The following is a 21,556-nucleotide window of genomic DNA, read 5'->3' as shown; positions in this document are numbered from 1 at the left end:
GGTCAGGAAACAGGTACTCGGCTCCCAACAGCCCTCTTGATTCAGTAGTGATGGGATCTTAGAGCTAGCTTGTGGGGAGTGAAGGCGATAAGATTTGCATGAAGAACAGTTTGGGAATGAGCTCTGAGGCCTTGGTGCTTTGACAAGCCCTGGGGCGATGAGTTGGGGCATGTAAGGCCAGAGGATGTGGGGGTTGTGAGAGGGTCTGCAACATTCTGGTTGGACTATTTACCTGGAGAGTTTTACAGGGGCCAGTGAGATTGAACGTTGTATGTATGTGCAAGTTGGGAAAGTACCAAACAAGGGGATAAAAAGGGCTTGGTGGTAATAAACAAGGATTTGAGTGTCTGCATCAACTTGAGCCCTTGTTGTGAAATGCCACAAATGGCGCCCACCGTGTGGGGTAGGAAAACTGACTACTTGTCGATCCGATGGCGTGGCTCAGCCAAACTGCTTGCTGAAAGTAGGCAAAGGTGTACACTGAAAGGAAGCGAATTCAAGCTGTACTGATTGCCTCTTGCAGGATGGGGGTAAGCAGCTGAGAATTATGGGGTCTGCTTTAACAAAAGAGCAGGAAAATGTTCTATAAGTTTTTACTATGATTCCTAAGCTGTATGGGAAAAATGCTGACAAGGAAGAATTGAAACATATCCTTCTCTAGGCATGAGAAGTTGATCCATCTATTAATTCCACTAATATTTATACCCCGGACTGTGCTACAAACAACGATAAAGTTGCCGCCACTTTATTAAGCCCGTGGTGAGTTATTTCTGAAACTTTAAAACTTCATGCTGGCTCACAAGCACAGGGGCAGAAGCGGCACCTTCGGCTCCCTTATCACTGCCCTCTTTGCCTGACTCTGCTGTGAGATAAAAAAATTAGTCTGCTGTTGTTGCTCCTGTGGCTCTGCGCCAGATACTTCTGATGCTGACCTGGATGGTCCTTTTGACCCGGGGCCTATGGATCCGGAAAAGGAGCCTGACTTATATCCCCCCAGATCCTCATGACAAATGGGCAGCTCTAAAAGGGGAGGTGATTTGGGCAGGGCATGCAGGTGTATTGTGTGCTTTCCCTGTGGTATATATGCTGGATCAAGACCCGCGGTGGTGCTCTTATCAGAGATGTCAGGCGAATGGTGACGGCCCCATGGACTCATTTGATACTATCTGTCTGTAATGCTCATGTGTTTATCCCAAATGATTTCAAAATGTTGTTTCGTTTGATAATGACGGACATGAAACATACTATGTGGGAACTGAAAATGAGGCAGCTCGCAGGTGCCCAGGCTGCTGAAAACTTAGCGTTGAGGGCATGTGAACCACTGCGAGCGATGTATTACTGCTGATGTATTACTGGGTCAAGCTCATTTTGGCACCAATGCTACACAAGTTAGGATTTGCCAGGTAGGCTTGCAGCAAGTTAAACAGTTGGCACTCCAGGCTTTGAAAACTGTCCCTGACATTTGCAAACAGAGACAACCTTTTGTCCAAATCAAACAAGAGGCTAATGAACCATTTATGAAGTTTTTCAGACTGACTTAATGAGGCTCTGGAGAAACAGATTGATAATGAGAAAGCACACGAATATATTTTCAAACAACTTGCTATTGAGAATGCTAACCCTGACTGTCAGAAAGTGTTGTGGCCACTATGAGGTCCGAGCATAGATTGGCTAGGTTTTTATAACAATCTGTTTTAATTGATTTTTATTATAATTAATATTGAGAGACAATAAGCAAGCAGCGCTGGGTGCACCAAGGAGTCTCCGCTCCGCCTTTCTGGGGATAGTCTCTTATACTTTTTGGTTTCCCGGGCTTCTTGGGTTTCAGCCAATCCTGTTGTCTTCTTTTCCTGGGGTTCTTCAGCCAAGCCTGTTGTCTGTTTTCCTGGGCTTCTCCACCTGTTGTTGGGGTCTTGTCTCCAGGTGAAGAAATATTATGTCTATCACAAGTCTGACCCCCATCTTAGCCCCCATAAATTCCACTCCTTATGTGTTTATTTGTTCAGCGCACAGATTTCACAACGTTCTGTAACAGGACATATCTCTAAGTTACCTACTCCCCCCTTTTCTAAGAACATTCATGCAATTTAAACAATGAACAAACATTTCTTTGCACAATATTGCGGTTGACCCAGCGGACTTATTCCCTTGTTTCGTCTTCCTCCTCCCTGTGGTATTGACAGGGACACTTTGCACATAGCACAATGATCACAAGGGATTCCACCTCCACACAAAGTGCAATGATCACTAGGACCCCTGAGTTGCTGACACGAATCACTCTGATGTAGCTCACATAGATGATATGTTAAATGCTTCTATGAATGTTGGGTTTAGACAACACAATCTGTCTCTGCAGAAGCATTTGCGGCATTGTCAGCTAAGTCACAGCAGTGCTTTTCGTGTGATCAGTATGGCCATTTGAAAAAAGACTATCTGAAAATAAAAGCAAATAATAAAAGGGAACCACCTGGAATTTATTTGCCCTGTCGTAAAGGGCGTCATTATGTAAGTCAGTGCCGATTGAAATTTGACTGGGATGGCCAGCCTTTAAATTTAGCAGGAAACCCGAAGCAGAGCACAGAGAGGGGCCGCGCCACGGCAACAGATTACCCCTCCTAATGGTCCCCTCAGAGAGCTGCCGCAGTTTGTGCACCAGCACAAGCGACAGTGCCAGAGTGGACCTGGCCACCTCGGGAGAGACAATAATTCAAGACACACTAGTTGTGCTTACTCCAACAGGCACATATGGCCCATTTGGGCATGGAAGGGCAGCATTGTTAATTGGACGATTCTCTACAGTGTTAAGGGGTCTTTTTTGTGCTGCCAGGAGTCATAGATACTGACTTTGAAGGAGGAATTAAAATAGTGGCATGGACTCCAATGCACAGTTAATACATTTTTCACCCTAGTTACCAGATGCTGTCTACACTGTGTAGGGCTCAGGACATTTTAACTCTGCAGGGATACCTGAAATTTATTGGACTCAACAATTAACTATGGACTGACCCCAGTTGACCTGCGCTTTAAAATCACAGGGGACAAACATTACTTTGCAAGGAATTGTTAATAGTAGAGCAAGTGTTACAGTCATTTCTGCATCACAGTGTCCCCATCATTGGCCTTTAATGGACGCTCATTCCTTATTAGTGGGAATTGGTGGTCAAACATCTCCAAAGCAGAGCAGAGAGCTTGTTGCTGTTTTTGAACCAGAAGGGAGATCTGCCTCCATTTAGGCCTTTTGTGTTATCTGGATCTCTTACCCTAAGGGACAGAGACTGTTTAAGCCAATGGGGATTACATTTAAGTACAGATTTTTCCTAGGGGCCACTATTTTGCAGCAGATCCCACCTTTAACCTGGAAATCAGATGAGTCACTGTGGGTAGATCAGTGGCCCCTCCCAAAAGAAAAACTGCTGCAGTTACACAAATTGGTGGATGAACAGCTGAAAGCTGGTCACATAGTCCCCACAACCAGCCTATAGAACACACCTGTCTTTGTGATTCAGAAGAAAAGTGATGCTTGGAGGCTTTTACACAACCTAAGAAAGATAAATGAGGTCATTGAGGATATGGGAGCTTTGCAACCTGGGCTCCCCTTGCCAACAATGTTACCACAAATGACTCTCATAGTCATTGATTTAAAAGACTTTTTTTCATGATACCTCTTGCTCCACAAGATGCACCACAATTTGCCTTTTCTGTGCCTTCGATCAATGCTGCACAGCTGCATAAAAGAGATGATTGGAAAGTGTTGCCACAAAGCATGAAAAACAGTCCTACACTATGTCAGCAATTCATAGTGGCAGTTTTGAGCCCTATACGAGAGTGCTTTGAGAATGTTTTAATCTGTCATTATATGGATGACATTTTAATTGCTGCAGAATCGGAACAAACAGCCCAGGAAGTGAAATGGCAAGTGATCCAGGCAGCCTCAACAGCAGGATTCCAAATTGCAGAAGAAAAACTTCAAGAAGCTCCATCCTGGAAATACTTAGGATGGAAAATATCCGAATAAAACATTCAGCCTCAGAATATCACCCTGAGGACAGGAATAAAGACTCTAAATGATTTACAAAAACTCTTAGGAACCATAAATTGGATCCATTCTCTCTTGGGAAGTATCTACGGAAGAGCTCCATCCCCTCTTTAAATTATTGGAGTGGTATCCAGGTTTGATGTCTCCTCGAACACTCACCCCCTCTGCACAAACTGCCCTTGATAAAGTGGTTGTAAAATTAACTAGTCAAGTTGCTCATAGGTGAAAAATGGACCACCCTATTAGCCTTTTCATTTTTTATTCATCTTTTCAACCCTATGGGCTCATAGCACAGTGGGTTCCGCAAGACGTAGATCCATTGATTATTTTGGAATGGATACTTTTGTCACCTTATTTTGGAAAAACAGTTACAACAGCCATTGAAATGATAGCTATGGTCATTCAGAAAGCAAGAGAGTGGTTATTGTCTTTAGATGGTGTTGAACCTAGTATGATCTATCTGCCTCTTGATACAAAACAACTGACCTTTTTAACTTACCAGTCTTTTGCTTTTCAGTGCACTCTAGCAGATTTTACAGGGCAAATTAGTATTCATTTCCCAGGACACAAAATTGTGCAATCCCTACATTCTCTTCCCATTTTGCCTGCTTCACAATTAACTATTACACCAGTAACTGAGGCACTCACAGTATTCACTGATGGGTCTGGCAAGACAGGCTGGGAAGTAATAGTTTGGAAAGATGCTGAAGGACGCTGGAAAAATGATATGCACATTGTCACAGGATCACCTCGGGTAGAAGACCTCTCTGCTGTGGTCCGTGTTTTTAAATTATGGAGTACTCCAATAAATATTATCACAGATCCTGCCTATGTGGCAGGCCTTGTTTCTAGGCTAGAACACACTTTTCTGAAGGAAACTTCCAATGGAATATCATTTGCCCTTCTCTGGGAGCTCAAGTGGCTCCTGGATCAGTGGGTACACCCATACTTTATACAGGATATACACTCACATACTTCTCTACCTGGACCTATAAGCGAGGGAAATGCACTGGCTGATAGGCTTGCAGGTATTAGTCTCACCTGACTGTTTTCCCCAAGCTCTCTTATCCCATGAATTTTATCATCAAAATGCAAAAGCTCTGCAGCATGCTTTTCAGCTGACTCAGGACCAGGCGAGGCAAATCATACAATCATGTCCTGATTGTCAACAAAATTTACCCACACCAGTGATTAGAACTAATCCTTGCAGTCTTTTGTCAGTTTTAATTTGGCAAACAGATGTTACTCATGTACCAGAATTTGGCAAATACGAATATGTCCATGTTTCTGTTGACACTTTTTCATCTTGTACTTACGCATCAGTACATTCAGGTGAAAAGGCCTAAGATGTTTGTCGACATTTTATTACAGCTTTTTCTACCCTGGAAGTTCCAAAAACCATAAAAACAGATAATGGCCCAGGTTATACAGCACAGAAAACACAAGCATTTCTTCAACAGTGGGGAATTCAACATGTCACAGGTATTCCACATCCTCCCACAGGCCAAGCAATTGTTGAATGCACACATAGCACCCTTAAAATTATGTTGCAGAAACAAAAAAGGGGGAGTTCAGGGTTAACCCCACAAGAACATACAGCAAAAGTTTGTTATGTTTTGAATTTTTTAAATTGCTGGATGGAGGATGGACCTCCTATATAGTAACGTTTCAGGGGTTCTAAGAATTCTGAACAGGGGAGAGCTCGCGTTAAAGTACGTAATCTTGAAACTCATGAATGGGAAGGCCCCTTCCCTTTAATAACCTGGGGACAAGGGTATGCTTTTGTTTCCACAGATAAAGGACCTTGTTGGGTCCCTGCAACATGGGTTCGTCCTGCCTTGTCTTCTGCCTCTTCATCACAAGAGGACTGACCCTACTGTGGTTTCCCACCCAGCCGAAAGAGAAAATCTGTAGACACCCTGTGCTAGTTGGTTGCCACACCTACGAGTCCTTTTGGACTGCTGTTGGAAACAATGGCAGCCTCAGATCCTGTGGATATGTGGGATGGCTGGGGGGTATACCAACACAGTCACAAGAAATTGATTTGTTAAGATCTGTAAAAATCGATATGTATCTGTATTTTCACTATATAGTTTGAAACCAATTGTTAGTGCAGAATGTTAACTGTTCTTTAACTGTTTATTTGCTAGGCTAGGAGCACGAGTGAAAAAATTGGATTAAGAATGTTTGTTTTGTATTAGCTTATACAATTTCTTATTAATTGAGCCGTTAAGCCGGTGTTGATAGTGAATATACAAAACAAAGAAGGGGGAAATGTGGGGAGTGAAAGTGATAAGATTTGCATGAAGAACAGTTTGGGAATGAGCTCTGAGACCTTGGTGCTTTGACGAGCCCTGGGGCGATGAGTTGGGGCATGTAAGGCCAGAGGATGTGGGGGTTGTGGTAGTAAACGAGGATTTGAGTGTCTGCATCAACTTGAGCCCTTGTTGTGAAATGCCACACTAGCTATAGAAGGGGCCTTTGGAGTACTTGAGTTTTATATCTGAAGTAGCAGTCTATTATCTTTAGTGAATTAATCTGTGCAAGGAAGCTAAACTCACTCAGATGTGTTCCCCCTTAATTTTGCTGATAATAGTTTTGTTAATGCTAGTACAGTGAGATACTTAGCTTTTGAATGATGATTTAGATGTAAAAACTTCATCTAAATATGGAAAGGTCTTTTGCTAACATGGAAACAGAAGAGAAGCTCTTATCTTGGTTCCAGGCTTGTGATCTTCTCAGGATACTTCAGGACACAGTAAAATACTGCTTGAGAAATCTCTTACACATTTCCTTCCTTTTGAGTGAATTCACACAGCAGGGTTATGCCTAATAGATTGAGTGCTTAATAAATAACTTTGTATATTTTATGGTTTAGGTGCATTTTGCACTTCAAACATCAATTCCAGGAGAAGTCTGCACTGTAAGATGATTACAGCTAGTTTAGATAGTTATGTTTTTTTTTAAACTGATGATACAGTAACTAGTTTAAGCTATTGTGGATACAGAAACTATTTTACAGCTCACAACTCATTCTTGCATTGCCATTGTCATCACTGAAAAGCTGTAACTTCAAGATAAAGTGGCTGCTTACTAGATCATTTCTTCCAGAAGTGGCAAGATCAAATTCATCTGGTATGAAGAGAACAGGAAATAATTGTGTGCATGTGTTTGTGAAAGTCTAGTCCTCCTTTGGAGGAAACTGAACTGCAGTTTGCGATGATTGCCTAAAGGCAGAGATGTCAAGGTCTTAACTCAATTAACAATTAGCTCAGAGGTATATGTCTGTTGAAGCTGATACCAGCTACCAGACTGAGACAAACCCTCTGGAGAACTGGTGTAAGTTGAGGCAGTGGACGCAGCAGTGCAGGAAAAACCCTGCTGCTGGAATCCATTGCTGGTGAATTGAATGCGTATTTTCCCATTGTATTGTATGTTTCCATGTACATCACTTGGTGTCACTGTGCGTGAATAAAAACTGAGAAGAACTCTGTTCAGTTGTTTTAATTCAGAAAGAAAATACGAAGTCTTTTCTCAGTTTCGGCTTTCATGAATTGCTAAGGTTCTTTCTACCCTTTTTTTTTTTTTTTTTTCTTCTATTGCAGTTTGAGTTTGTTCAACTACACTGTAAAATTCACTGAACTGGATATAAAAATGACAAAACACTGGATCACATTTTTGCTGCTGTTCTTATCAGTTACTATGGTAAGTCATGATTTTTTTTGACTCACTTCCAAATTGAACAAGTGTGTACACAATACCATAGAAATTATTAACATGGAAATGCAGAAACAACTAATATGTAGTTTCTGTACAGCAGGATCTTTATTTACCTTCTCCTTTAAATTCCTGTGGTAAAGAACTACAAATAGGAGTTACCTCTGCTGTACGCAGCATATCCTTTGCTAGCAGGAAACGTTACAGTAATAGTTAACAAGGGACATACAAGCAGAACTGTGCAGACCCAAGAAAAGTGAAGGAGAACTATAACGTGGATTCAGAGAACATCCTCGGAACTTTTAATTTCACCCTTTTGTGACAGTGGTACAGTATTTCAGTCTGCAGTTTTGTTTTTCTGTGAAGTTTAGTAGCTTCCCATAAAATATTTAACTGCTTTAAAAAAATGCACTGAAAAGGTTTAGGTCAAGATCCGTGTTTTTAAGTGGATGTCATGTCTTTTGAATGCCTTTTTGTATCTTGAGGATTGACTCTATGGTTCACTAGACGGAGAAACCAAATAACTCTAAAGATTCCAAAAGCTTTAGCGCATACAGTATATGGAAAGTCTCTTTATAAAGGATAATTTTTTGCATAATATGCTTTTTAGACTAATGTAACATTGATATATTTTAGTGGATTTATATACTATTTGTTTTGGTCATTTTTTCATTACTATTTACAATTCTTGCAGACTGTTGCTCCCCCTTGCTCAGTCATGAGATATTTGTCAAGATTCAGTATAAGAAGAATTGCTAAAAACATAAAATCCTAGTGTCAGTAATAAGATTTGATGATCACTTTCCTTCAGGAAAATAGTATTTAAAGTATTTTAAAGGATTGAAGTTTATATTGGAGTATCACAGTATCACAGTATGTTAGAGATTGGAAGGGACCTCGAAAGATCATCTAGTCCAATCCCCCTGCCGGAGCAGGAACACCTAGATAATGTTACACAGGAATGCGTCCAGGCGGGTTTTGAATGTCTCCAGGGAAGGAGACTCCACAACCTCCCTGGGCAGCCTGTTCCAGTGTTCCGTCACCCTCACTGAGAAGAAGTTTCTTCTCAAGTTTAAGTGGAGTATGTATATGAGTTGCTAAAAAAAGTCTTTTTCCTTTTAGTTTGTTGCCACTGCTATACCATCTGAAGGGCATCAGAATATGACAGAGGACTTTTCTCAGCTAAGTGTTACACGGAATAAGATTATGACAGCACAATATGAATGCTACCAGAAAATTATGCAAGATCCTATTCACAGGAAAGAAGGTAGAGATTATTTTCTTATAAGGGTTTGCATAGGCAGATGGTCAGCAGATAATTACAGTAATTTAGGCTCTATTCATTTCTTGTCTTAGTAGCAATGATTTTTCAGGCTGCAATAGTATTTGTACAATTTCTTAGAAATGTCACTTTTGGGATTCATGAAGATAAAGTAACATGTTACCTGTTTATAGCACCACTTCTTATATAACACAAAGCTTTTATTTCTGATAAGAAAATGTTAATTTAAATAGATATCCAAATTAAAAAATTGTGACAAATTAATCTGCCACTTTATTCCATGCTTTTGTAATACCTCTGGTCACACCTGCCTTTAAAAATTGGCAGTATCTTGATATGCATTGTTTTCCTGCTCCGGGGCTTTTGTTAGTGTTATTTATGCTTGCTTACAATGAGTTCTCTTCCAAAATGATTCTTTGGAAGAACTGAATGTTGCGAGGTCAGAAGCAGATAAGAGCATTAAAGTGTAAGCTTATGTTTAGCCTGGGGCATCACAGCTTCAGAAGTATCTGGACAGATTGGAAAGTCTTCAGATGAGAAGAGGAGGAATTGCATAACATTTGAAAAATGCAGCTTTGAGATGGGGGCATTATTAAGTCCTGAAGGAAGATACTGATAACATCTACAAATTCATAGAGAGGGTCAGTTATTCTGTGTGACTTTTGGGAAAGAATTTAGTTATAAAACCCCAGCTCATTCTCAGGGGAGGTTTATTTTAGATGTTAAAATTTGTGTGAGTGCAACAATGCATTGAAACAAGCTTTTGAGGGACACTGTGCGATTTGGTGTCCCTGGAACACTTGGAGAAGTGTCTGGCCATGGTGGTTGCTGCAAGCTCAGCTCTGCCTGAGGCAGAGAAGTTACGGCTGCCTCCCAGACAGGCTTTCTAATGGCTTGTAGGGTACTACTGTGTTTTCAAATGACCTAGAAAATGTATCTATAGGCTTGGTATACATCCAACATGTAAATAAATTAAGCAAAGTTGTATTTGCAAGCTTAAGGCTCTTTGTTAATATGCTTTGTTTGGTATGAATAAATTTAGGGGGATTTGCCTACTGTGCTCTAGAGCTGAGGTTTGTAAATTGTAATGTAGACTGTTTCAAGGTGCCTGATGATGGATTTTTAAAATGCGTTCAAAGAAATATACATTTAAGGAACTACCGAGTGGAGTTTTAATTAACTGGTGCTAAATCTTACGTTTCTATTTTTTTTTTTTCTCTTTTCTGTAAGTGAGAAACTTACCTTATACAGTCTTGCGTCTTACTTTTGAGGGACTGTTATGAAAGAAGGGTTGTTGTTTTATTACCGGATCTCTACTTATTTGCAGGTCCTTACTGTAACAGGACATGGGATGGCTGGTTGTGCTGGAGTGATGTTGCTGCTGGAACTGTGTCAGTACAGCGTTGTCCTGACTACTTTCAGGATTTCAACCCATCAGGTAAGTGTGCATGGACTTCTGCATCAACATATTTCTTAACAAAATGAGATTTTATGTGCTTGATGCATCCTGTTTGCCCCACTCAAAGTCACTAATACTCCAGAATTTCAGTAACTTCAAAACCATTATTTGCATTTTCATAGAATCACAGAATAGTTAGGGTTTAAAAGGACATTAATTTCATCTAGTTCCAGTCCGCCTGCCATGGGCAGGGACAACTGTCACTAGACCAGGATGCTCAAGGTCCTGTTTAACCTGGCCTTGAACACTGCCAGGAATGGGGCACTCACAGTGTCCTTAAGCAGCCTGTTCCAGTGCCTCTCCACTCTCACAGTAAAGAATATTTTCTTTATACCCAACCTAAATCTCTACTTCCTAAGTTTGAACCCATTGCCCCTTGTCCTATTTCTACAGTCCCTGATGAAGAGTTCCTCACCAGCATCCTTGTAGGCCCACTTCAGATACTGGAAGGCTGCTATGAGGTCTCCACACAGCTTCTCTTCTCCACACTGAACAGCCCAAGTTTTCTCAGCCTCTCTTTGTATGGGAAGTGCTCCCAGCCCCCTTATCATCCTCGTGGCTTCCTCTGGACTTGCTCCAACAGCTCCATGTCCTTTTTATGTTGGGGACACCAGAACTGCACACAGTACTATGTGTAGAAGGGGAGAATCACCTCCTTCAACCCGCTGATCATGCTCCGTGTGATGTGGCACAGGACACAGTTGGTTTATGGGCTGCAGGCACACTGCTGGCTCATGTTCAGTTTCTCATTGACCAGCACCCCCAAGTCCTTTCCCTTTATCACAACTGACAAATTAGTGTTGTGTGTTTTGGTGTTTTTTTTTTTTTTGGTTGGTTGGTTTTTTTTGTTGTTGTTGTTTTTTGGTTTTTGGTTTTGTTTTTTGGTTGGTTGGTTGGTTTGTTAGTATTTTCTCTGAAATATCTCCTTGCAGAATTCTGGAGACTATGACATGTAAGTTGAAATTAGGTCAGTTTTTGTCCTCCTGGAGAGCTCTCTTAACAGGCAGGCAGAAGTATGACTTACTCTTTGTCCTGGGTTCAGCAGTAGCAGTCATTTTTCCCCTTCTTGGTAGCTGATGCAGTGCAGTGTTTTGACTTTCGGCCTGGGAACAGAGCTGATAGTGATGTTTTGGTTTGGCCAAGGACTTTGTGAGCCTCATGCTCTGCCAGGGGGGAGGGGAAGACAGGAGGAAGCAGAGACAGGACACCTGACCCAAACTGACCAAAGAGGTATTCCATACCACAGCACGTCATGCCCAGGATGTAACTGGGAGTTAGCTGGAAGGGCTGGGAGTCTGCAGGGTTGGAGGAGGTATCGGTTGGAGCTTGGTCAGGCTTGGGGGGCGAGTTATCGGTCAGCTGGTGCTGAGGTGTTGTATTCTCTTCCCTTGTTATTTCCTTTATCATTATTATCATTGGTGGTAGCAGTAGTGATTTGTGTTATACCTTAGTTACTAAACTGCTCTTATCTCAACCCGTGGGAGTTTCATTCTTTCGATTCTCCTCTCCATCCCCTCCGGGAGTAGGGGGAGGGAAAGAAGGGGGGGGGAGTGAGTGAATGAATTACCTGACTCGGTTTAAACCACGACAGTTCTTTTTGGCGCCCAACGTGGGGCTCGAAGGGTTGAGATAACGACAGATCTGACCAGATTAATAGTCACTCGTCACAATGACGATTTATTGGCTCTCAGAGTTGTTTCTCTTGATCTCACAGCTTCAGAATGTTGTAACTTACGTAGAGCCGGTATTTGCTGTGTTAGTGTTTATCAAGTGTGGGGCCTGGGCTAAGGTTCTTGTCTCACTGTGCTTTATGGCAATGGCTTGTAATACGGGCGGGCTCCAGCAGCAGGGCGGGACGGACGTGGCCGTGGACTTGTACCTGGCCGTCCGGCTGCTCTTCACCGTCCTGGCCCTCACCCTACTCTCCATCTTCGTGAGGCTGCGGGGAGCTGAGGGGGAGCGGCCCCGGGAGCCGGCGGCAGCCGAACCGGCCCGGGAGAACGGCCCCGGGGACCAAGCGGCGGCGGGAGCGGGGCCGGAGGCCGCGAGGGGACGGCTGCCGGTGGAGGAGGTCGGGGCGGTCGAGGAGCGGAAGGAGGCGGCTGCCGAGCAGCGGGAGAAGGTGGCGGAGTAGCCGAGCCCCGCGGAAGAGCCGAGCCCGGTGGCCGAGCCCAGCCCCGCGGAGGAGCCGAGCCCCGCGGCCGAGCCGAGCCCCGCGACGGCCGAGAGCATTCCCCGGAAGCCGTCCGCCGAGCCCCAGGAGGATGCAGGAGACCACGCAGCATTTCCCAGCAAGGCAGAGGAGGAAGAGCTGGACTCAGGAAAAGAGAAGCTGGTGGTGGGAGAGCCGGCAAGCACAGCAGCTGCACCAGCCCCAGTGACAAGCACAGCAGCTACACCAGCCCCAGTGACAAGTACAGCAGCATCGTTTGAGAGTTCTGAAGGTTTTGAATGGCCTTTGGGTACCCTTGGGACCTGCCTGCTGATCGTGACGGGGATCAGCATGTTGGCACACATACAGGCTGTGTTCTACCCACAACCATTTTGTCTGATCTCAAAAGTTAAGCAGAGTCAGGTTTGGGTCTTGTCTGGGGTTAGACAACAATATAGGGAGACCAAGAGATTTTCCCCAAGGCTGGACAGTCATGAGTGGCAGGGTGTGTGGGACAGTATGGGCAAGTATCTAGTCCACTGGGCCCCTCCAGTGCTTTGGAAGCATCGGAGATGGAAGGCAGCTGTATGGAGTCCCCAGCAACAAGCTGCAGAAACTGCTGAAGGGGACAGTGAATTATTTTAAGCCTGGTGGGCCCATGGCACTTCAGGCCATCAGAGCAGAAATGCAACGTAGAGATGGACTCATGATCAAGGGGTGGACTTAACAATGGACACTATTGCCCAGGTTATTCACGAGTGTGAACACTGCACACAGTCTCTCCTGCTCCTGCTACCTCAGTTTAGCAGTAGAAACTGACAGGAGCTTCTCCCACAAAATAATCTTTTTCTGTTTCTGTAGGGCTAAGCTTTGTACCTGTAAGCATGTGGAAAATGTCACAGACTTCCACTCTTGCATCTTCCTGCTTCATTTCGTATTCTCAGGGTCTTTTCATTCCTCCTTCTATTGACGATAGAAATCATTATGTAGTCACAGTTTTCCAGTTTGGTTCTTGAGCAGTTTCTCTGTTGATGTTTTCTTGCCTGTTCAGTTCTAATTTGCAGTGGTAGGATGCCAGATGTCAGTTTAGATCTTGGATGATAAGCTGTTTAAATATTTTTCTCACTTCATCTGATAGTTCTTGAGCAGTTGGTTTGGTGTATTTTGATATTTACTGGCTTGGAGGCAGGAAAGCTGTTTATTTTCTGAAGAAAAACACATCATCAGTTTCTCTTGCTAAGCAAAAGCAATGGTCTCTAGTTTCTCAGAATTCATAGTAACAAGCAATGTCTCGTCATATAAACAAAGCTGTCATTTGTTTGCCAGTCTTTCTTCATTAGATACTAGGCCTCGGGAGGTAGAACTTCAGTGCTGACTCTTGTGTTTTTCTTCTATTTCCATCTTCTTTGTAGAAAAGGTTACGAAGATCTGTGATCCAAGTGGGAATTGGTTTAGACACCCAGAAAGCAACAGGACGTGGACAAACTATACCCAGTGTAATATCTATACACATGAAAAAGTGAAGGTAGGAAAGGAGTGAATGCAAGTTCCTAGTGTCAAGAAACTGATCTGAAAGATTGCACAAGTTCAAAACTCAAATGGCGACAGAGTTGATGCAAAATCAGAATGCAAAAAGAAAAAAGTATGTTGAATAAAAAGGGTGAATTGTGCTAGACTTAGAAAAAAACCTTCCAAATCACCTGCTTTGTGTTTTACAGCTGATCTCAGGTGCTTGAGTAATACGATAATTTTTTAATGTCATTTTAATGTGTGCATACTCATATTTGTCTAGGTCATCCACAGCCATCTACTGGTAGAGCAAAAGTGAGTGCCAGTAAGAGCAGACCTTTACATTTTACTCTGTAAATTTGAAGTAGGTGCAAGTTCAGCAGAACTGCAGGCTTGCACATCTGTGGAAGATGTGCTGACTGCATGAGTTTGTCCAACTAAGTTATGGTAGCAGATTTTCAGTAGGTGCACAACCAGAGCTTTGTTTGAGATTAATACATCTTCAAGGGTTTGTTTCCTGTTTTATGTTGCGTGGTTTTTTGTGGTGTTTTGTGTGTTTTTTTGTTTTGGGGGTTTTGAGGTTTTTTTTGTTTTTTTCCCAACCAAAGCAGAGCCAATATCTTTTTTTTTTACAAAGTAAAAAATATTATTTTTTTTTACAGAGTTGGCAAACTGTAGTTGACTGGATTCCCCACAGGACCTTTGGAGGCCAAAGGGAGGCAAATTATGAGGAATGTTAGATACTTAGAAAAAAATATAGCCGTATGTGTTAGAAACCTGACGTCTTAACCCTGAGTTCTGGTGATTATTTCAGCAAATGTGTTGTGTGTCCCATAAAAAAGAGATTTTAGCAAGATGCTGATTTCCAGGATTCTAGACTTTGCTCATCATTCTCTGTAATGTTTTTATTAATCCTATTATAGTTCTTTTATATGGTGTTCTGTATGCAATAATAAAATAATTGGACATGGTCTTTCAATTACATCACTTCTGATTTCTCTTGGCATATTCTTTTATTTTAAGTAAGTATACTTAAAATTCTTTGCCAAATATCAGTGGTTGCAAAAATCCTAGTTTCAGTACTTTGAACAGTTTATCAGCAATAGTTCTGTATGCATCACAGGTGCTTGCTTTTGTTCTTATGTTGCAGACTGCTCTGAACTTGTATTACTTGGCTATCATTGGACATATATGAATAGAACATATGCTAGCTACTGTGGGGCTAGCTCTCATGCTCTGGACTTTGATTAGGTAAGAGTAGCAAAAGAGTGACAAAAGGTATTTTGTCAAAAATACTTTTGTCAAAAAGTATTTTATCAGGTCCTTTTTAGTTGCACATAGCGTTTCCAATTTAGGTATCCATCATTTCCCCAGGTTCTGGAACATTTCCACTAATCCCCAGCAAACCAGTCCTTCCACTTTATAAAGTCTCTTTATGAAATCGTAGTATTCAAAATGACTTTTCAGCTTTTTCTGACTTCTTTCCATGAGGATCATGTTCATGAGAACAAACTAAAACATTTGGGTTTTTTTAATCAGTTTATATGCATATGACTTTTAAAAACAATAATTACCATTTTCAAATTCGCTTTACCTCCATGAAATCAACAAGTGAAATGGCTCTTAGTTCTTATAAAAAGCTGTATTTTGCATTAAAAAGTCTATACTGTTGCTATGAATGTCACAAGTTTAACAGACTAAGTATATAATGTGACAGGAAAAATGTTTTGACAGACTTCTCAGGAGAAAACAAAAAGATTTGGAATGTAAGGTTTTAAAATTTCAGACAATAAAGCATGATATTTCTGTACTATAACATGAAAACCAAGCCATTTTCATCTTGGCCTTCTGGCATTTGCTGCAAAAGCAGGTGATCTGCTTTGCAACCCTTATTACTATGTCATGTTTGTCTAGCCTTACCACGTTTTTTTTTTCTCCCTCTGGTAGAAGGGTCATTTCTCCTCAGAGAACTACATGGAATTAATCCAGACCCACAGACCACATTTTCTAGACTGTGGTTATGTTGGGATATAAAAGGAAATTACAAAATTTAAAGGAAGCTAAAGGAAGTTCTCTACAAGCTGTTCTCTTGGGATGTAGAGTTCCTATAAAGTATTTTTAGTACCAGAAGGATATTTAAGGGTCTAGATTAATACCAGGATGTATTATGTATCAGCTGAAGCTTGTATAATTATTCATAGCTTTAACAGGTGGGCGCTTTTTTGCTTTTTTAGCCTTTTTTTTTTTTGCTGTTGTGTGGGGGTGCCTTTGAACTTCTCATGTATCAAAAAAATTTATTCTGTTAGTCAGTTGATAGTTTCCAGATGATATTTGCTTGATTGCTGACCACCATTAGAATATCTTTAGGTTTGACTGGAAAGGTGGTACCTGTTCCCAGAAGAAAACAAAGATGTTTTTTCAAATATCTTCAGATTTTCAAATGCTTTCTTTTTTTTCTTTTTTTTTAATAAGATTAAGCCAGTTTTGTGAATTATTTTTTATTTAATTTGAAATTCTCTCTTTTCTTTAGAAAACTGCCTCATTGGAAATAACTTGTCCAGTTTGTCACTTGTGTTCCCCAGGTGGATTGGAATTTTGTTTAATAGCATAAAATGGGCTATAAACTTGGAATTCTGATCTTCCTCTCTGAAAAGTCATCTGTGAGACATAAAAAAAAAAAAAGTAACTTCTTGCAGTTGTCTCTGCTTTCTTTTTCTGCTACATCCTCTAGGTCATACATGTGCTTATTATAAAATGTTACGTTAAAATAGTTCTATAGTTTATATAAAGAAAAGGAAAAAAAAAAATCCAAGGCAACAGAAATCCTAAACCCAGGGAATTCAGAGGAAGGGGAGCTATAATTTGAAGGATGGCCCCCAACCTGAACAAATCCCAAACCAAGCAAACAAAAAAAGCCCACCTGAAATAAAGGAGTAGGAGTTGTTGATCAAGCATCGTGTCAAATCGCATGGGAGCACTCACAGAGGATAGCCATGCTATGCTAAAAGAGTGGGCAAACAACCGAGTGATTGATAGAGAGATTGGAGGTTCCAAAGTCACTGAAAGTTAATTTTGGCTGAACGGGTAATTCCCTTAGGTGCATATGTGGATGCCACTGGTTGAATTTTGCAGTATATGAATACCTTAAGAATTTAGATCTCGAGCATATCTGAAATTTTGAAAATGTTACTTTGGGGGGGGGGGGGGGGGGGAGGTATTGCAGACCTGATATTTTCCCTAATATGTCCAAGACATATAGGAGTCAAAATAGGAAGGGAAATAAGTAAATTAGCAGGAAGTCTGGTGGTTGTTTTTTTTTTACTGCACATGGTTTAATCCAGAGGTAGATAATTCAAATGCTCTTAGATCATAATTATGAGAATTAAGTGGTTAAAGGATATTATGTCGTTATGAGAAAATAGTCAGAAAGAGGAATATAGGAAGAGGAACACGAGAGGGAGGGTGGGGAGGTTTAGGAAAAGATACTTTTGTTACCAAAAGCAGTCTTCATTTTTAAATGTCATCAGTCTTGCTTCCTTGTTTCTTGTCTTGTGATCCTTTCAGTCCTTTTCTGCAGGGGTGGAGGTGGTTGTGCATGGGCGTGTTTGAATACTCAACAGGAACAGCTGCTGGATGACCCTGAGAGATGGCCCCATTAGCTGTGTGTGCTTTTCCTTGCCTGCCTGCGCACTGAGTCTTTTAACAATAAGGAGACAGAATTCCAGAGTTCTTCAGGACTTTACACAAAGCCCTTAGCTGGAATCTGGTGTCACCTCTCCTTTTGTATATAAGTCATATAGGAAGGAAAAGACCTTACGAAAATACATTTTCAGAACACATAAAAATCTGCATATTTTAGTAGTCAAAGCTATATGTGTTTGGGGCATTAAAACTAAAAGAATAAAAAGCCTAATGGAATGTACTTTATCACTTAATTCAAATCTAAGCGTGTGTTCTGTAATTTGAACAATTTTTCTTTCTCATTTTCTTCAGGCAAGCAACACTTGGCAAACAGAGGTTTGACTAGGGTAGTGCCTTGTGCTGCATGGCAGCACTGGTTTCTAGAGTCATTTCCTTCCCCCATGTTTAGTGGAATGAGGCTTAGAATGTCTGAGGGCTCCAAGGCTTGACTTGCACAAACTCTGCCTGATACATGGTATTGTACTGTCCATATCTGAGTGTACTCCATGTGTCTGTGGGGTGCTTCATATATTCTTTGTGTAATAGTTGTGAAGAATGCAGCTAAGCAGTGCAGCATCCTCTATAGCCAGTATTTTTTTAGCATCTCTCTTGTTCAGTGGGATTGTTCTGTTTCTTGTTTTCTGTCATGTTCTCAACAGTTTTCAGTATACTCCTCCAGCTTTCATGACTGTTCTTAATCTGCATTTCTCTATTAAAATACAAATTTCTTCTCCCTCCTGCCTTCTCAAATTAAAATTTAATTATCAGTGTCCATAGTTTATCTGATCTTCCAGTCATGCTGTTTGAAAAGGCTAGACAATTTAGACTTGTCCCATGCTGACCTTCTCAATGTACTTCTAATTGCTCTAACAGTGAAGAGCAGTTGCATGTGTGATAGATACTACTCCTCCAGTTATTTTGTCAATCACCTGCACTCTGTGGTGCTGGCTGCTAAATGTAGGTAGGTAGGTGTGGTTATAAAGAGCAGGCTCCCTGCAGCAGAGGCTTCAGTAGATCTTTCTCCAGATTTAAAATGAGTGTTTTCTGAGAGTGTCTTTTTATAACAAAATAGATTTTACTTGCTCTTTTGGGAGCTTTGAGCATCAAGGTTTACTATCCCAATGATCAGAATTGTCCGTATACCCATACAGTCTTTCTGTCTTTTTTTGTGTTTGCCTATAAAGCTGAATTTCTTTTAAAAAACTCGAATGAGAAGCACTCCTGCCTCTTGGAATGGCAGTAATTCAGACGTGTTTTCTCTGGTATGGCAGATAAACAGAAATTTGGTGTGTTCAATTTCCAGTATTGTTTAATATTACTGATACTCTGCTTAAAAAAAAAAACAAAACAAAAAACAAACAACAAACCAGTTTCTTAAATTTTATTGCAAGATTAAAGGCAAACCTTGAAAATTAGCACAATTAAATTCAGTTAGATAGTGCATTTTATAATTGCTTATATACTGTTTCTGACTGGGTTGTATACAAAAGTCAGTAGAACATTTGTGTTATATTACTTATTTGGATATTTTTCCAGTTATAAAATCAAGGAAGGAAAATGGCACGAATACGAGTAATAAGAAAAAATATCCTCAAAACATGTTAGGTTTGGGTAAATGGAAATGCAGGGTAAGAGAGCTTCCTCAAAGATATAAATCTTCTGAAATATGTTACATTACTGCTATTCAGATGTTTTTTAGATTGCCACTGCAAAACAGGTCTGTCCCTGTGAACACGCTGAAACTGAATGTACTTCACTTTGCCTTTTGTTGGTATTGAAGGGAAAGTGTTACCTCTGACATCATTCTATTAAATTTAGACTGTAGCTTAAGAGAGGGTTGATAATAAAATAAAGAGCTCTAGTATTCAAAATTTCAGGGTGCCCCCAAGTACACAGCACTGTACCCCTGGGTATTCATTTGTTCTTGTTTCTCTTTTCTAGGAGCTTGAGTTGCCAAAGGATTACCCTGCACAAAAACCTGTTTTTCTCTTTTGTTTGCAACTCGGTTGTAACAATAATTTCACTGACTGCAGTTGCCAACAATCAGGAGTTGGTTGCAACTAATCCAGTAAGTGAAAGTATATTTGGCAGCCTTATTGATTTGTCTGTGAGCAAAATGGAAGAGATGAGACGTGAATAGTTGACAAAATGTTGTATATAGTGAGATTAAAATGTTTAGTAAAGATGTGTCCATGTTATGTACTGCAACAGATGTCTAACAATGATTTGGGCATTCCACATTTGTAGTTTTGAAACAGTATAGAAACACTCTAAGAGACGGAGCACGCTGACCTGCTTTTCTGAGTTTCTACAAGTACCTTTTGGACTGATACAACTGTAAGAAAGTAGCCTGTTCTAGATGATCTCAGTGAGGTTATAGTAGTTCAATTCACCAAGGAAGGGCAGTTAAGAAAAAGCATTGCTGTGTATTTTGAAACTATATGCTACTTTCCTATGGCTTTAACTTTGCCATCTTCAGTTTGAAAGAATCAGTTTTGTTGGGTTTTTTTTTTGTGTGAAAGGAGGTGTTATTATATTCCAAAAGTAAAAGCAAAATAAAAACCTCATCCATTTGGATCTGATTTTTTTTTTTTGCACCCCCCTCCCATCATTTCCTGATGAATTTATACTGGGTAAATGTGAATCAGAGTCTGAAAATTACATGCATAGGTAAACAAATCCCTAATTATGACCTTATTTTAATTTAGGCCTGGAAGATAAATTCAAATTCTATGAAAGTTAGGGCAAAACTCCAGAAGCTTAATCGAGTAAAAAGATAAATTCTCTTTCTCCTGTAAAACCTCATCCAAGTGCTGGAAAACAAATCCACTGTGTCTAAATCTGCAGATTAGCTATTGCTTCTTTTTCACAACTTCGCAGTAAATTGTTTTTTAACATTTCAATTGAAGAACATCTTTTGAATGAAGCTAAATACAAATATATGCCAACAAGAGAGGTTCTTCTCAACTTGTGCTCAGTTGAGAAGAACTATACTGCTCCTGCTATGACTAGGTTAAAGTTGGAAGTATCATGAGCATTTTAAAAACATAATTTATTCTCTGGAGTAGCTATATGTTGTGATTGGTGAAATTTTAGAGGGAATTACCTTTATCAAAATACATTTTTCTTTGTGTGTTTACCATCAGATAATTTAAGGATTCCCTGCTGATTGGAATGGCTAAGTGTGGCAATCTTTGCAATAAGGGAAAATATCATTCCTCTCTCTGCCATCATGCTTGAGGATCTTGAGGTCCTCATATTTGAATAATAAAAATACAGACTCATTCACCACTTTTATTGTCACCATAAAGAATGGAATTGTAATACCATGAAGATTTTACTAAACAAAAATAAAAATAAATGTAGTGAAAAAGAGAATAAACATTGAAATTTAACTTGAACAGTATTTTTTACCATTTTGCAAATAAAGCTCTTGCAATTTTTGCAACTTGAACATTAATATTGTACTCTGCTTTTTTTCTGCAGCTTAGTTGCAAAGTGTCACAGTTCATCTACCTGTACCTGATGGGTTGCAACTACTTTTGGATGCTGTGTGAAGGCATTTACCTGCACACTCTCATTGTGGTGGCTGTTTTTGCTGAGAAACAACACTTGATGTGGTATTACCTTCTTGGCTGGGGTATGCGATTTTGCATTCTATGTTTTCAGGCCAGAGCAATCTCTTCCTCCTTTTCATGAGAATTAAAACCTGTTTACTTT

At 40.6% G+C, this 21,556-nt stretch overlaps 1 protein-coding gene across 1 annotated transcript in view; it reads left to right on the top strand.

The window, feature by feature from the left end:
* CALCRL (calcitonin receptor like receptor) overlaps positions 1 to 21,556 on the top strand; it is a 69,050-nt gene that overhangs the window by 32,105 nt on the left and 15,389 nt on the right. Inside the window, exons 2-8 of the mRNA XM_057421921.1 lie at positions 7,642 to 7,741; positions 8,876 to 9,020; positions 10,363 to 10,473; positions 14,059 to 14,182; positions 15,079 to 15,177; positions 19,778 to 19,904; positions 21,323 to 21,476. Of these exons, the coding sequence (XP_057277904.1) occupies positions 7,691 to 7,741; positions 8,876 to 9,020; positions 10,363 to 10,473; positions 14,059 to 14,182; positions 15,079 to 15,177; positions 19,778 to 19,904; positions 21,323 to 21,476 (811 nt within the window). The 5' untranslated portion in view covers positions 7,642 to 7,690. The remainder of the gene's footprint in view (positions 1 to 7,641; positions 7,742 to 8,875; positions 9,021 to 10,362; positions 10,474 to 14,058; positions 14,183 to 15,078; positions 15,178 to 19,777; positions 19,905 to 21,322; positions 21,477 to 21,556) is intronic.

Source organism: Pezoporus wallicus, unplaced genomic scaffold (genome assembly GCF_028554395.1).
Source record: "Pezoporus wallicus isolate ANWC-B61680 ecotype Strahan unplaced genomic scaffold, APGP_CSIRO_Pwel_v1 contig_6472, whole genome shotgun sequence".
In the NCBI taxonomy this organism is placed as follows: Eukaryota; Metazoa; Chordata; class Aves; order Psittaciformes; family Psittacidae; genus Pezoporus; species Pezoporus wallicus.
This window is presented reverse-complemented; position numbering and strand designations above follow the sequence as displayed.